Source organism: Salmo trutta, chromosome 3 (assembly GCF_901001165.1).
Source record: "Salmo trutta chromosome 3, fSalTru1.1, whole genome shotgun sequence".
In the NCBI taxonomy this organism is placed as follows: Eukaryota; Metazoa; Chordata; class Actinopteri; order Salmoniformes; family Salmonidae; genus Salmo; species Salmo trutta.
The window spans coordinates 4,240,923-4,258,003 of NC_042959.1; the positions used below are offsets into that span (position 1 = coordinate 4,240,923).

The 17,081-nt window shown below is 43.9% G+C and overlaps 1 protein-coding gene and 1 long non-coding RNA gene across 2 annotated transcripts in view; one reads left to right on the top strand and one right to left on the bottom strand.

Annotated features, from left to right (window-relative positions):
• LOC115166630 (synaptopodin) overlaps positions 1-17,081 on the bottom strand; it is a 59,084-nt gene that overhangs the window by 18,881 nt on the left and 23,122 nt on the right. Inside the window, exons 2-3 of the mRNA XM_029720397.1 lie at positions 12,575-12,850; positions 10,287-11,581 (exon numbers count right to left, since the gene is read on the bottom strand). Coding sequence (XP_029576257.1) covers positions 10,287-10,491 — 205 coding nt within the window. The 5' untranslated portion in view covers positions 10,492-11,581; positions 12,575-12,850. The remainder of the gene's footprint in view (positions 1-10,286; positions 11,582-12,574; positions 12,851-17,081) is intronic.
• LOC115166646 (uncharacterized) lies at positions 2,374-2,788 on the top strand. Its single transcript, XR_003870341.1, has 3 exons — positions 2,374-2,514; positions 2,590-2,732; positions 2,769-2,788. It is a non-coding gene; the product is annotated as an uncharacterized LOC115166646 (long non-coding RNA).

Here is a 17,081-nt window from a genome sequence, read left to right on the forward strand (position 1 = left end):
CGAGCATTCTGATATGATAATGAAATATTGACCACCAAAATAGATCATATCCTGCCGTTTGCCTTATGCAATAGTAGGACACACTGAGTTATATGTGCGCATTACAATTTAATAAATGGTCAGGATTTAGGAATTTAATGACCGTTATTTGGTTAATCTGTTAAACCCAAATGGGGCGGCAGGCAGCCTAGTGGTTGGAGCGTTGGACCAGTAACCCGAAAGGTTGCAAGATCGAATCCTCTGAGCTGACAAGGTAAAAATCTGTCATTCTGCCCCTGAACAAGGCAGTTAACCCACTGTTCCTAGGCCGTCATTGTAAATAAGAATGTGTTCTTAACTGACTTGCCTAGTTAAATAAAGGTAAACTAAAAATGCAGACGAGTGCAAAGCTGAACTATGATGACAGACAAGCGTTTTTCTAACCGTTTCTGCCATGTTCTAAACCACCATACGAGACTATATTGTAGACTACACTTAGGACAGAAATCACAGATGTCATATGGCCATGAAATAGCGTGGATTCAATTTTCCACTACATTAAATTACCTCATCACATGGTGGAACATTCATCAATTATGAATTCAACGTTCAATCGATGCCCGTTTACTAGAGAAAAAGTTACAATTTGCGAAGTCCATAAAACATCCATAAACGTTATTTCACCGCACATACCTGGATAAATAAAGCAAATGCACATTCTAAGTTACAAAACGTTTCAACTTCTCTCCAGCTTTCAAAACCAAAGGAAAACTTCAGAGTTTAGGGTGGAAATACATTTACTGATACGTTTTCTGCTCTATGAGGAAGTTACAAAGTAACTTTACCACTCCCTTTTTCTTTTTAGTCTTTCCTTACCTTTTTAAAAGTCAGAGACCTCCGCTCTTTAGTTACCGTTCCACAAGCTTTTCCAATTTAACTGTATCTGCTTCCCCCAACACCCCCTTCTGCTGCTCTGCTCGACAGAGGATCGGATTTCGTTTTCGTTGCAAAAGCTGCTGGTCCCTACAGCGCGCACAGCACAGGCTCGCTTTGCCTCCATCCAGTCCAGCGCGCACACACACACACACACTGACTGACTTCACATGGACTGTGGCGCAGACAGAGTAGAGTGGTGAGTTTGTGTAGTTCCAGAGGTTGGATCGTGCCATCATAGAGATGAGTAGATGATTTTACATCCCCAAAGATAGCCTGTATTTCAGATTGAATAAAGATGACACTCAGAAACCAGAAAGATAAACACATAAATCCCCTTGTTCACCAGTGAGGTGTAGACATCATATGGGGGGGGGGGATGATACAATCTGCCAAACTTTAACCTTGTTTTCAAACATGAAATCGTATCCAATGTGCGTACCTGGGGCGGCAGGTAGCCTAGTGTTTAGAGCGTTGGACCAGTAACCGAAAGGTTTCTGGATCGAATCCCTGAGCTGACAAGGTAAAAATATGTCGTTCTGCCCCTGAACAAGGCAGTTAACCCACTGTTCCCCGGTAGGCTGTCATTGTAAATAAGAATTTGTTCTTAACTGACTTGCCTAGTTAAATAAAGGTAAAATATATAAGAATAATGTTACAGAAATTGCTCTCAAAATCATTAATTAACAATGAAAACAGGATCATTTAAAAAAGTTAATTCGGTGCCAACAACTCTCATCCTGGAATGTCATCTGAATATGGTAAAGTCTGCCACTAGATCAATCTCAGCTGTTGTCTTTGAGTTAGACCAGGTACCAGAGGAGGGTAGAGACCATGTTGAGTTAGACCAGGTACCAGAGGAGGGTAGAGACCATGTTGAGTTAGACCAGGTACCAGAGGAGGGTAGAGACCATGTTGAGTTAGACCAGGTACCAGAGGAGGGTCGAGACCATGTTGAGTTAGACCAGGTACCAGAGGAGGGTAGAGACCATGTTGAGTTAGACCAGGTACCAGAGGAGGGTCGAGACCATGTTGAGTTAGACCAGGTACCAGAGGAGGGTAGAGACCATGTTGAGTTAGACCAGGAACCAGAGGAGGGTAGAGACCATGTTGAGTTAGACCAGGTACCAGAGGAGGGTAGAGACCATGTTGAGTTAGACCAGGTACCAGAGGAGGGTAGAGACCATGTTGAGTTAGACCAGGTACCAGAGGAGGGTAGAGACCATGTTGAGTTAGACCAGGTACCAGAGGAGGGTAGAGACCATGTTGAGTTAGACCAGGTACCAGAGGAGGGTAGAGACCATGTTGAGTTAGACCAGGTACCAGAGGAGGGTAGAGACCATGTTGAGTTAGACCAGGTACCAGAGGAGGGTAGAGACCATGTTGAGTTAGACCAGGTACCAGAGGAGGGTCGAGACCATGTTGAGTTAGACCAGGTACCAGAGGGTAGAGACCATGTTGAGTTAGACCAGGTACCAGAGGAGGGTAGAGACCATGTTGAGTTAGACCAGGTACCAGAGGAGGGTAGAGACCATGTTGAGTTAGACCAGGTACCAGAGGAGGGTAGAGACCATGTTGAGTTAGACCAGGTACCAGAGGAGGGTCGAGACCATGTTGAGTTAGACCAGGTACCAGAGGGTAGAGACCATGTTGAGTTAGACCAGGTACCAGAGGAAGGTAGAGACCATGTTGAGTTAGACCAGGTACCAGAGGAGGGTAGAGACCATGTTGAGTTAGACCAGGTACCAGAGGAGGGTAGAGACCATGTTGAGTTAGACCAGGTACCAGAGGAGGGTAGAGACCATGTTGAGTTAGACCAGGTACCAGAGGGTAGAGACCATGTTGAGTTAGACCAGGTACCAGAGGAGGGTAGAGACCATGTTGAGTTAGACCAGGTACCAGAGGAGGGTTGAGACCATGTTGAGTTAGACCAGGTACCAGAGGAGGGTAGAGACCATGTTGAGTTAGACCAGGTACCAGAGGAGGGTAGAGACCATGTTGAGTTAGACCAGGTACCAGAGGAGGGTAGAGACCATGTTGAGTTAGACCAGGTACCAGAGGAGGGTAGAGACCATGTTGAGTTAGACCAGGTACCAGAGGAGGGTAGAGACCATGTTGAGTTAGACCAGGTACCAGAGGAGGGTAGAGCCCATGTTGAGTTAGACCAGGTACCAGAGGAGGGTAGAGCCCATGTTGAGTTAGACCAGGTACCAGAGGAGGGTAGAGACCATGTTGAGTTAGACCAGGTACCAGAGGAGGGTAGAGCCCATGTTGAGTTAGACCAGGTACCAGAGGGTAAAGACCATGTGTACAGCTGGTAGGTTAGACCATAGGAAGATCCTCTAGGCCCTTTAAGAAAGTTAGGTTTGGCACCTGACCTTCTTTTCTCTATGTGTGGAGGGAGGGAGGAAGAGAGAGAGAGAGGGGAGTGCCTTCCTGTCCACATGCATGCTCTCTCTCTCTCTCGTCGGGGCTAGGTGACTCAGACCTCTTCCTGCCTACCTCCCTGTCTGCCTCCCTCCCTGTCTGTCTGTCAACACTCTCCAGGCGTTCCCTCTCTGTCAGCCCTCTCCAGGCGGTATCTCTCTGTCTGGCCTCTCCAGGCGTTCCCCCTCTGTCAGCCCTCTCCAGGCGGCATCTCTCTGTCTGGCCTCTCCAGGTGGTCCCTCTCTGTCTGGCCTCTCCAGGCGTTCCCTCTCTGTCTGGCCTCTCCAGGCGTTCCCTCTCTGTCTGCCCTCTCCATGCATCTCTCTCTGTCTGGCCTCTCCAGGCGGTATCGCTCTGTCTGCCTTCTCCAGGCGTTCCCTCTCTGTCTGGCCTCTCCAGGTGGTCCCTCTCTGTCTGGCCTCTCCAGGCGGTATCTCTCTGTCTGGCCTCTCCAGGCGTTCCCTCTCTGTCTGCCCTCTCCAGGCGTTCCCTCTCTGTCTGGCCTCTCCAGGCGGTATCTCTCTGTCTGGCCTCTCCAGGCATTCCCTCTCTGTCTGCCCTCTCCAGGCGGTATCTCTCTGTCTGGCCTGTCCAGGCGGTCCCTCTCTGTCTGGCCTCTCCAGGCGGTATCTCTCTGTCTGGCCTCTCCAGGCGTTCCCTCTCTGTCTGGCCTCTCCAGGCGGCATCTCTCTGTCTGGCCTCTCCAGGCGTTCCCTCTCTGTCTGGCCTCTCCAGGCGGTATCTCTCTGTCTGGCCTCTATGAACTCCAGAGTCCTTCTCTCTGGGCTTCAACCTGCAGGGAGGGACATGAACTTCCTTCGCTTTCCTCCAGCAGTGACACAACTTGGCCCTTGGCAATGAGGCTCCCTCCCTCCCACTGTCGTAACTTCACTCTCACTCTGGTCTGACCTGAGTCTTTCACTCAATTCAAAAAGGGCTTCCTTGGAATTGGGAAACATATGTTTACATTGCCAAAGCCAGAGGATGTTATTTATCAATGTTGAACTAAACGCAAAACTCAGACCATGAGTATAAACAACTACTGTTCTTATGAGGGAAATGGAGGTATTTAATTCACAATAATCATAATAATGGTAGGCTAATAAAAACATAACGTACTGTTACTATTACTATTATTATACAGGACTAAATCATAACCATATTACAGGACATGTCTATTATTATATAGGACTAAATCATAACCATATTACAGGACATGTCTCTATTATTATATAGGACTAAATCATAATCATATTACAGGACATGTCTCTATTATTATACAGGACTAAATCATAACCATATTACAGGACATGTCTATTATTATATAGGACTAAATCATAATCATATTACAGGATATGTCTCTATTATTATATAGGACTAAATCATAACCATATTACAGGACATGTCTATTATTATATAGGACTAAATCATAACCATATTACAGGATATGTCTCTATTATTATATAGGACTAAATCATAACCATATTACAGGACATGTCTATTATTATATAGGACTAAATCATAACCATATTACAGGATATGTCTCTATTATTATATAGGACTAAATCATAACCATATTACAGGACATGTCTGGTTTATTCCTGCTCCAAAACACATTTTATGCTCGTTCAACAGCAAAACATGCTTGAAAGTAAATAAACCTGTAGCCTATTTATTATATTTGAAAGTATGGGTATAAGGTACAGTATTGCTGTGTGATAGGATCTCAACGTCATGTGATAGGATCTCAACGTCATGTGATAGGAACTCAACGTCATGTGATAGGAACTCAACGTCATGTGATAGGATCTCAACGTCATGTGATAGGAGCTCAACGTCATGTGATAGGAGCTCAACGTCATGTGATAGGAGCTCAACGTCATGTGATAGGAACTCAACGTCATGTGATAGGAGCTCAACGTCATGTGATAGGAGCTCAACGTCATGTGATAGGAGCTCAACGTCATGTGATAGGAGCTCAACGTCATGTGATAGGATCTCAACGTCATGTGATAGGAGCTCAACGTCATGTGATAGGAGCTCAACGTCATGTGATAGGAGCTCAACGTCATGTGATAGGAGCTCAACGTCATGTGATAGGATCTCAACGTCATGTGATAGGATCTCAACATCATGTGATAGGAGCTCAGCGTCATGTGATAGGAGCTCAACGTCATGTGATAGGATCTCAACGTCATGTGATAGGATCTCAACATCATAGTCTATTTCATCTCAGACTCTATACCAAGGCAAGACATAGAAACACAATCATTGATGAACAAAATATTGAACAACAGTAAATATTTTCCATAGAAGTGTGCTGCCACTAGGGTTGAACATAGATGAATATGACTTAACCTCTCTCCAAACACAGGGTTAAAACTCTGCTCAGACACTGTCTGATACCTGGATGTTGGACAACACTACTAAACACAGGGTTAAAACTCTGCCCAGACACTGTCTGATACCTGGATGTTGGACAACACTACTAAACACAGGGTTAAAACTCTGCTCAGACACTGTCTGATACCTGGATGTTGGACAACACTACTAAACACAGGGTTAAAACTCTGCCCAGACACTGTCTGATACCTGGATGTTGGACAACACTACTAAACACAGGGTTAAAACTCTGCCCAGACACTGTCTGATACCTGGATGTTGGACAACACTACTAAACACAGGGTTAAAACTCAGCTCAGACACTGTCTGATACCTGGATGCTGGACAACACTACTAAACACAGGGTTAAAACTCTGCCCAGACACTGTCTGATACCTGGATGTTGGACAACACTACTAAACACAGGGTTAAAACTCTGCTCAGACACTGTCTGATACCTGGATGTTGGACAACAATACTAAACACAGGGTTAAAACTCAGCTCAGACACTGTCTGATACCTGGATGTTGGATAACACTACTAAACACAGGGTTAAAACTCTGAGCTCACTGCTTCACCTCAGTATAGTAGGCTCATCTATATCCCAGTTCTGTGCGAACACACACACACACACACACACACACACACACACACACACACACACACACACACACACACACACACACACACACACACACACACACACACACACACACACACACACACACACACACACACACACACACACACTCTGTCTGAGGGGTTTTCCACATTACTCTTTAACGAGATCACAATGTTTCTCCTTCATCACTGATGTGTTTATCTCTCTCTCTCTCTTTCATTCAGTTTTTAAAGTACCGACTCCAACTCTGCTTTCCTGTCGCTGTAGCAGCATCATGATAATGATCTGGACATAACTTATTATGAAGTCCTGGTCCTGGGAATAGAGCCTTTCTATGCCTCAACACAGTCCATTATGGTCTGGACTGGTCCTGGGTATAGAGCCTTTCCATGCCTCAACACAGTCCATTATGGTCTGGACTGGTCCTGGGTATAGAGCCTTTCTATGCCTCAACACAGTCCATTATAGTATGGACTGGTCCTGGGTATAGAGCCTTTCTATGCCTCAACACAGTCCATTATGGCCTGGACTGGTCCTGGCTATAAAGCCTTTCTATGCCTCAACACAGTCCATTATGGTCTGGACTGGTCCTGGCTATAAAGCCTTTCTATGCCTCAACACAGTCCATTATGGTCTGGACTGGTCCTGGGTATAAAGCCTTTCTATGCCTCAACACAGTCCATTATGGTCTGGACTGGTCCTGGGTATAGAGCCTTTCTATGCCTCAACACAGTCCATTATGGTCTGGACTGGTCCTGGGTATAGAGCCTTTCCATGCCTCAACACAGTCCATTATGGTCTGGACTGGTCCTGGGTATAGAGCCTTTCTGTGCCTCAACACAGTCCATTATGGTCTGGACTGGTCCTGGGTATAGAGCCTTTCTGTGCCTCAACACAGTCCATTATGGTCTGGACTGGTCCTGGGTATAGAGCCTTTCTGAGATTGCCCTTCAGGTTGGGGTGCCTTTCCATCTCAGAGTAGTCTAGTTTCTGTGTGTGTTCGTGTGTATATGTTTGTGTTTTTGTACGCACGTATGTGTGTGTGTGTGTGTGTGTGTGTGTGTGTGTGTGTGTGTGTGTGTGTGTGTGTGTGTGTGTGTGTGTGTGTGTGTGTGTACACAGGTGTGTGTGTGTCAGGGTAACCCAGTCTGCATTTTTACGGTGGGGAAACAGATGTTTCATCGAGCGTTTAACCATTTCTGACGTAACGTGGAGTTTACTGTCTCTAACCCAGGAGTGATTAGTTTACTGTCTCTAACCCAAGAGCGATCAGCTGAGTGATTAGTTTACTGTCTCTAACCCAGGAGTGATCAGCTAAGTGATTAGTTTACTGTCTCTAACCCAGGAGCGATCGGCTGAGTGATTAGTTTACTGTCTCTAACCCAGGAGTGATTAGTTTACTGTCTCTAACCCAGGAGTGATTAGTTTACTGTCTCTAACCCAGGAGTGATTAGTTTACTGTCTCTAACCCAGGAGCGATTAGTTTACTGTCTCTAACCCAGGAGTGATTAGTTTACTGTCTCTAACCCAGGAGTGATCAGCTAAGTGATAGTTTACTGTCTCTAACCCAGGAGCGATCAGCTGAGTGATTAGTTTACTGTCTCTAACCCAGGAGCGATCAGCTAAGTGATTAGTTTACTGTCTCTAACCCAGGAGTGATTAGTTTACTGTCTCTAACCCAGGAGCGATTAGTTTACTGTCTCTAACCCAGGAGCGATCAGCTGAGTGATTAGTTTACTGTCTCTAACCCAGGAGCGATCAGCTAAGTGATTAGTTTACTGTCTCTAACCCAGGAGCGATCAGCTGAGTGATTAGTTTACTGTCTCTAACCCAGGAGCGAAAAGCTAAGTGATTAGTTTACTGTCTCAACCCAGGAGCGATCAGCTGAGTGATTAGTTTACTGTCTCTAACCCAGGAGCGAAAAGCTAAGTGATTAGTTTACTGTCTCTAACCCAGGAGCGATCAGCTGAGTGATTAGTTTACTGTCTCTAACCCAGGAGTGATCAGCTGAGTGATTAGTTTACTGTCTCTAACCCAGGAGCGATTAGTTTACTGTCTCTAACCCAGGAGTGATTAGTTTACTGTCTCTAACCCAGGAGTGATCAGCTAAGTGATTAGTTTACTGTCTCTAACCCAGGAGCGATCAGCTGAGTGATTAGTTTACTGTCTCTAACCCAGGAGTGATCAGCTGAGTGATTAGTTTACTGTCTCTGACCCAGGAGCGATCAGCTGAGTGATTAGTTTACTGTCTCTAACCCAGGAGTGATTAGTTTACTGTCTCTAACCCAGGAGCGATTAGTTTACTGTCTCTAACCCAGGAGTGATTAGTTTACTGTCTCTAACCCAGGAGCGATTAGTTTACTGTCTCTAACCCAGGAGCGATTCGTTTACTGTCTCTAACCCAGGAGCGATTAGTTTACTGTCTCTAACCCAGGAGTGATTAGTTTACTGTCTCTAACCCAGGAGCGATCAGCTGAGTGATTCGTTTACTGTCTCTAACCCAGGAGCGATCAGCTGCGTGTTAGATATTGTCCACTGCTCTCTTTCTGTTCTCGTTTCTCTTCAACTCTAAACTTACTCATCTCTAAATAGGGAATACAGTAAGATGAATTGAAGCTGAATTGAAGACTCCGGGATGAGGGCCTTCTTGGCAGAGTTCCTCTGTCCAGTGACTGTGTTCATCTTAATATTTTATTTTTATTGGCCAGTCTGAGATATGTATTTTTCTTTGCAACTCAGACTAGAAGGCTAGTATCCCGGAGTCGCCTCTTCACTGTTGACGTTGAGACTGATGTTTTGCGGGTACTATTTAATGAAGTTGCCAGTTGAGGACTTGTGAGGTGTCTGTTTCTCAAACTAGACACTTTAATGTACTTGTCCTCTTGCTCAGTTGTGCACCGGGGCCTCCCACTCCTCTTTCTATTCTGGTTAGAACCAGTTTGCGCTCTTCTGTGAAGGGAGTAGTACACAGCGTTGTACGAGATCTTCAGTTTCTTAGCAACTTCTAGCATGGAATAGCCTTCATTTCTCAGAACAAGAACAGACTGATGAGTTTCAGAAGAAAGTTTCTGGCCATTTTGAGCCTGTAATCGAACCCACAAATGCTGATACTCCAGATACTCAACTAGTCTAAAGAGGGCCAGTTTTATTGCTTTTTTAATCAGGACAACAGTTTTCAGCTGTGCTAACATAATTGCAAAAGGGTTTTCTAATGATCAATTATCCTTTTAAAACGATAAACTTTGATTTGCTAAAACAACGTGCCATTGGAACACATGAGTGGTTGTTGCTGATAATGGGCCTCTGTACGCCTATGTAGATTTTCCATTAAAAATCTGCGGTTTCCAGCTACAATAGTAATTTACAACATTAACAATGTCTACACTGTATTTCTGACCAATTTGATGTTATTTTAATAGACAAAAAAATTTGCTTTTCTTTCAAAAACAAGGAAATTTCTAAGTGACCCCAAACTTTTGAACAGTAGTGTACCTCTGTATATATTTTTTCATTTAACCTTTATTTAAATCGGCAAATCGGTTAAGAACAAATTCTTATTTACAATGACGGACTACCGGGGAACAGCGGGTAAACTGCCTTGTTCAGGAGCAGAACGACAGATTTTTACCTTGTCAGCTCGGGATATCGTTCTTGCAACCTAGTCCAACGCTCTAACCACTAAGCTACCTGCTGCCCCATGCCTCTGTATATGTCTCTTTATATACCTCTGTATATGCCTCTGTCATCACTTCAAAACAATTTGTTGAAACTGACTGTTTTGTCCTTGATTTCAACTACTGAATCTCAGATTCACATCGCCGTAGTTCCATTATGTTCCACGTTCGCTCCTGCTGTTGCAGGTAAGTTATCCAAAAATAATCCAGACTAACTACAGACTAACTAGAAACCAAAGCCATGTAAACAGAATAAACATCAAACTTACTGGTTTTCCGAGCCAGCTGATTGGTGGAGGTCGATGTCAGCTGTCCTTTGATCCCTCTGTAGTCCCGCCTCTCCCAAGATGCATCGCTCTCTCTGTTGCCGGTGTCCACATCCTTGCCCTGCCCCCCCTGAAGGGGCTTCCTCCCCCCACCTGGGCTCCAGCTTACCCCCCTCCTCACAGACATATGACCCCTCTCCGTCTCCATCTCTACCCCCAGGACGGTGCCTCGATCTGGTGGAGCTTTGCTGCTCTGCTACAGAGTTCTGGAGCTCCTCTGGTTCTCCTCTGGTTTGCTCCACAGTTTCTGTCTCTGGTCTGTATGTCAGTTTGAGGATCACCGTTTGGGGAGCGAGTGGAGAAAAAAATAGAATCACCAGTGGGGATAAGGAGAATCTTAGCTATCCATATTGCTTCTCCTACTGTTGGACATTTCTCTTTCTGCAGTAATCCTCCTTAATGTTTCTTTTAGTCCTTTAGTCTTGTAGCTAGCAGGGAGGGAGGCTGACGGACGGCAGAAGTGTGCTGTTCCTCTGGTTCTGACACACTGTTACTACACAGTATTACTCAGGACTTACCAGAAACAGTATCAGGGACCTCCCGGGAGACTAAAGCAGGCTGGGAGTTCCACAGACACAGAGCAGGCTGGATCAGTTCCCAGGGACCACAGCCAAGACGCTTTCACAATAACGATGTGCTCTACTGCAAATCTCCAGCTAAAGAAGAAAGGCTGATAAAACATCAAACTTTTCTATTTCTGTTTGTGTCTGTCTTCCCTCCCTCTCAATCTTTCTCTTTCTCCAAAACCCAGACGCTTCTCGTCTCTTCCTCCCCCTTTTCTTTCAATCTTTCTTTTGTTTTTCTTTCTTAGTCCAGCCACCAAAACATGCCTGTTGACTGCATTGCAATCTCTACTAGACAGATAATTGTTCTTGTTGAGAAAGCGAGCAGCTCTTTATCTTGGAAGACCATTACTCAACAACGCCGAGAAGGGAGTGACAGGGGTGGAAATGTTTCAAAGCTTCCTGCTGTTTGGTTCGGACAAAGTGAGAAACAGCATTTCACTCTAGAAAGGTCACTGCTAAGAGCAGTCAGGTTTCACCGAGCTCCGCTGGCCGATATTTCAACTGTATATTTTGTATTGATATCTCATCCAGATGGCTTCCTTTGTGAGAGTCACATACATTAAAGTATATACACTAAGCCCAGAAAACCTTCTATAAACAGAAGAATCGATATCTTCCAAGGAGTTGGACTTTTAACCCCTCAGGAGTCGAGCAGGGAGTCGCATCTTAGTCCTGTTGGATGTTGGTTTGGATTAGATGCAGAGATATACAGTATGTTCTCTTAATATACACACATTACCATTATATCCACACATTACCATTATATCAATACATTACCATTATATCCACACGTTACCATTATATCAATACATTACCATTATATCCACACATTACCATTATATCCACACATTACCATTATATCAATACATTACCATTATATCCACACGTTACCATTATATCCACACGTTACCATTATATCCACACATTACCATTATATCCATACATTACCATTATATCCACACGTTACCATTATATCCACACGTTACCATTATATCCACACATTACCATTATATCCATACATTACCATTATATCAATACATTACCATTATATCCATACATTACCATTATATCCACACATTACCATTATATCCACACATTACCATTATATCAATACATTACCATTATATCCACACGTTACCATTATATCAATACATTACCATTATATCCACACATTACCATTATATCAATACATTACCATTATATCCACACATTACCATTATATCCACACGTTACCATTATATCCACACGTTACCATTATATCAATACATTACCATTATATCAATACATTACCATTATATCCACACATTACCATTATATCCACACGTTACCATTATATCCACACATTACCATTATATCCACACATTACCATTATATCCACACATTACCATTATATCCACACATTACCATTATATCCATACGTTACCATTATATCCACACGTTACCATTATATCCACACATTACCATTATATCAATACATTACCATTATATCCACACATTACCATTATATCCACACGTTACCATTATATCCACACATTACCATTATATCAATACATTACCATTATATCCACACATTACCATTATATCCACACATTACCATTATATCCATACGTTACCATTATATCCACACGTTACCATTATATCCACACATTACCATTATATCCATACCTTACAATTAGAGCTGAGGCTCAGGCAGCAGAGTTCAGTTGGTTTATTTAGGTTGTTTCGGGGGGGAGATTACAATGTCTATGTTAAGGGAAATAGGTTGTTTATCCAGTCTGGGTGATACTTCAACTGTTAGTCTGGGTGATCTGTATCTCCAGTCCCTATTGAAGGTGTGTATGGTAAAACATGGTGCTGTAGGATTCAGGTTAGAGTAAAGCTGTTGTTGTCATGAGCGGCTGATCTCCGCTGGTTCTGTGTCCAGGTCTGGAACACTACCACCTGAAAGACAGGAGAAGAAGAAGATCAGTATTCATCTGTTATTAACTGAATTCATTTCTAACCTCTCTGACTCACTGATGTGTAGAAATGCAGGAAGTTAGGAGTTAGGAAGGAGCCTTGCTCGAACCATGCCGGGGGGGGGGGGGGCTCGCGGAACTGCGGTATGCCACTGATCACAGCTGTTTGATACAGAACGAAGTGCGGCCCACACCTTTGGCCATCCAATGCTCCAAGGTCTGCACTCTTAGAAGAAAATGGGCCTTTTGGTTTGCCACGCCAGCTGAACCTTTCCAGTTCAAAAAGGTTTCTTGAGGAATCCCTCTGAAAAGGTTCAAACCAGGACCTTTTTGTGATGAGAGGGGTTCAATTTTGAACCTTTTTAATAATATATTGTGGATTGGATATATATATCAGATTGGAGGCACAGTTTATTCGAGGCGTGGCTTTCAGATAGTTATTTTTGGCCACCCGTTAGCGTAAATGTAATTCCCGTTCATCATGTTAAGATTGTAGACTGCAAATATATATCTATTTTATATTTATGCATATTACATATTATATTAATAATATTAACATTGTTAATTATATGTGGTTATAAAGTGGTAACTATTCCAACTTTGGGATTAGCACAGGCTCTTGAGGAACTAATACATCACTGTTAGCCTCGTTGAAGCTACAAAACTGTCAGTGTTCAACAATACAACAGAACAGGTGAACAGGAATTACATTTACTCTAATGGGTGGCCCAAATAATATATCTATCTTAAAGCCCCTACCCAGCCATGCCCCCACTCCAGGGTTCTTCCAAGAACCCGTTGCTATATTGTAACACCCTGGCCATAGAGAGGGTTTTTTTGTTCTTTATTTTGGTTAGTAGGCCAGGGTGTTACATTGGGTGGGCGTTCTATGTGCATTTTTCTATGTTGGTTTGTTTCATTGATTTTGGCCGTGTGGCTTCCAATCAGGCACAGCTGTAGAGTGTTGTTGCTGATTGGGAGTCACACATAAGTGCCTGTTTTTCCGTTGGGGTTTTGTGGGTAATTGTTTCTGTTTAGTGTTTTGCACCTGACAGGACTGTTTGGCTGTCGGTTTTCTTGTTTTGTTTTGTATAGTGTTCTTTCTGTTATTAAATTCAATGATGAACACTAACTCCGCTGCGCCTTGGTCTACTCTCTCTCCCGACAGCCGTTACATATATTGAATAATTAAAGGTTCCTCTAAGAACCGCTCAATTAACCGAAAATGCAAATATGAACCATTGACTAGCAGTGGTTCCTTGAGGATCTCCAGGGGCTCCTTGAGAATTATTTTGAGATTTTTTTTGAGACAGTGGTTTTGGTTTCCACATCTTTAGCTAATCTGTTTGTCTGGTTCTCTACCAGTCTAATGCTTTATAATGAGCACTTGTTTACTGCCAAATATTGTAACGCTCCACCCACCTACATAAATTTTAAAGACAGCAAAGCACCACTGAAAAACTGAAAGTGGGATACACACACACACACACACACACACACACACACACACACACACACACACACACACACACACACACACACACACACACACACACACACACACACACACACAAGCACACACAAGCACAAACACACACACTCTCCTACATGGGAAGGAAAGGTCAGGACATTAAGAGTTGTGAACATCAGGATAACCCCAGCGTTCTCCTACATGGGAAGGAAAGGTCAGGACATTAAGAGTTGGATGTCAGGAAATCTCACTAAATGACTAAAGCTGCCAACTCTTAGCTTAATCTCTGCCTCGGGCCTGGTGGTGACAGGAGACATATTGTGTTGTATTGCACTCAGGAGCTGACAAGGTTCATGTGGATTAATTAATATATGCTTTAACTATACTCCAGTCTCAAGTGTTACAACTATCACCTGTTGATGTCTCAGTCTATAAAGGATTACATTAGACAAGGAGGGTCATGTTTCAGTCTATAAAGGATTATATTAGACAAGGAGGGTCATGTTTCAGTCTATAAAGGATTACATTAGACAAGGAGGGTCATGTTTCAGTCTATAAAGGATTACATTAGACAAGGAGGGTCATGTTTCAGTCTATAAAGGATTACATTAGACAAGGAGGGTCATGTTTCAGTCTATAAAGGATTACATTAGACAAGGAGGGTCATGTTTCAGTCTATAAAGGATTACATTAGACAAGGAGGGTCATGTTTCAGTCTATAAAGGATTACATTAGACAAGGAGGGTCATGTCTCAGTCTATAAAGGATTACATTAGACAAGGAGGGTCATGTTTCAGTCTGTGAAGGATTACATTAGACAAGGAGGGTCATGTCTCAGTCTATAAAGGATTACATTAGACAAGGAGGGTCATGTTTCAGTCTGTGAAGGATTACATTAGACAAGGAGGGTCATGTTTCAGTCTATAAAGGATTACATTAGACAAGGAGGGTCATGTTTCTCATCCAAATTTATTACAACACCCTGGGACTGTGTGTCTGTCTGTCTGTCCGTCTGTCCGCCCGCCCGCCCGCCCGCCCGCCCGCCCGTCTGTCAGTCTGTCTGTAATGATAAACCTGTGTGTGTGTGTGTGTCCTATAGCTGTTCAGACTTGTCTGTCCTCAATGCGATAGGGGTTCGCCTTGTTGTGTTCTTGAGTCACATTCAACGTGATAGTCAAGAGCTTAGTCACACAGACACAAAGAACAGTGTTGTTTTCGATGACCCATTACAACCCCAAACACACACACACACACGCACACGCCGGCACGCACGCACAGAGGTACACACACATGCTCCTCAAAAACACTGCATTTCACTACCCACTGGGCACAAACTGGTTGACTACCCACTGGGCACAAACTGGTTGACTACCCACTGGGCACAAACTGGTTGACTACCCACTGGGCACAAACTGGTTGACTACCCACTGGGCACAAACTGGTTGAATCAACATCATATGTAAATGTTCTGTGACGTGGAACCCTGTGTGGAAAATACATTGGATTTGAAAAAAGTAATCAACTGTTGTTTTGAGGGTAACATTTCAACCACAGGTTTATGTCCTCATGCTAACCAATTTTCAACATAGACAAACCTTATATAAAATGTGTTGAATTTGTACGTTTGAAACAATGCCAGATCTTTAACGTAATATCCACTATAAGAAAAAAACTATAGGGCAGCACCTCCTACTGGAGAGATCTATCTACAGCACCTCCTACTGGAGAGATCTGTCTACAGCACCTCCTTCTGGAGAGATCTACTACAGCACCTCCTACTGGAGAGATCTATCTACAGCACCTCCTACTGGAGAGATCTATCTACAGCACCTCCTTCTGGAGAGATCTCTCTACAGCACCTCCTTCTGGAGAGATCTCTCTACAGCACCTCCTACTGGACAGATCTATCGACAGCACCTCCTTTTGGAGAGATCTATCTACAGCCCCTCCTACTGGAGAGATCCTTCTACAGCATCTCCTACTGGAGAGATCTCTCTACAGCACCTCCTTCTGCAGAGATCTATCTACAGCACCTTCTACTGGAGAGATCTATCTACAGCACCTCCTACTGGAGAGATCTCTCTACAGCACCTCCTACTGGAGAGATCTATCTACAGCACTTCCTACTGGAGAGATCTATCTACAGCACCTCCTACTAGAGAGATCTATCTACAGCACCTCCTTCTGGAGAGATCCTTCTACAGCACCTCCTACTGGAGAGATCTCTCTACAGCACCTCCTTCTGGAGAGATCTATCTACAGCACCTCCTACTGGAGAGATCCTTCTACAGCACCTCCTACTGGAGAGATCTCTCTACAGCACCTCCTACTGGAGAGATCTATCTACAGCACCTCCTACTGGAGAGATCTCTCTACAGCACCTCCTACTGGAGAGATCTATCTACAGCACCTCCTACTGGAGAGATCTATCTACAGCACCTCCTACTGGAGAGATCTATCTACAGCACCTCCTTCTGGAGAGATATCTCTACAGCACCTCCTACTAGAGAGATCTATCTACAGCACCTCCTACTGGAGAGATCTATCTACAGCACCTCCTTCTAGTCATTCTACAGCACCTCCTACTGGAAAGATCCTTCTACAGCACCTCCTACTGGAGAGATCTATCTACAGCACCTCCTACTGGAGAGATCTATCTACAGCACCTCCTACTGGAGAGATCTATCTACAGCACCTCCTACTGGAGAGATCTATCTACAGCACCTCCTACTGGAGAGATCTC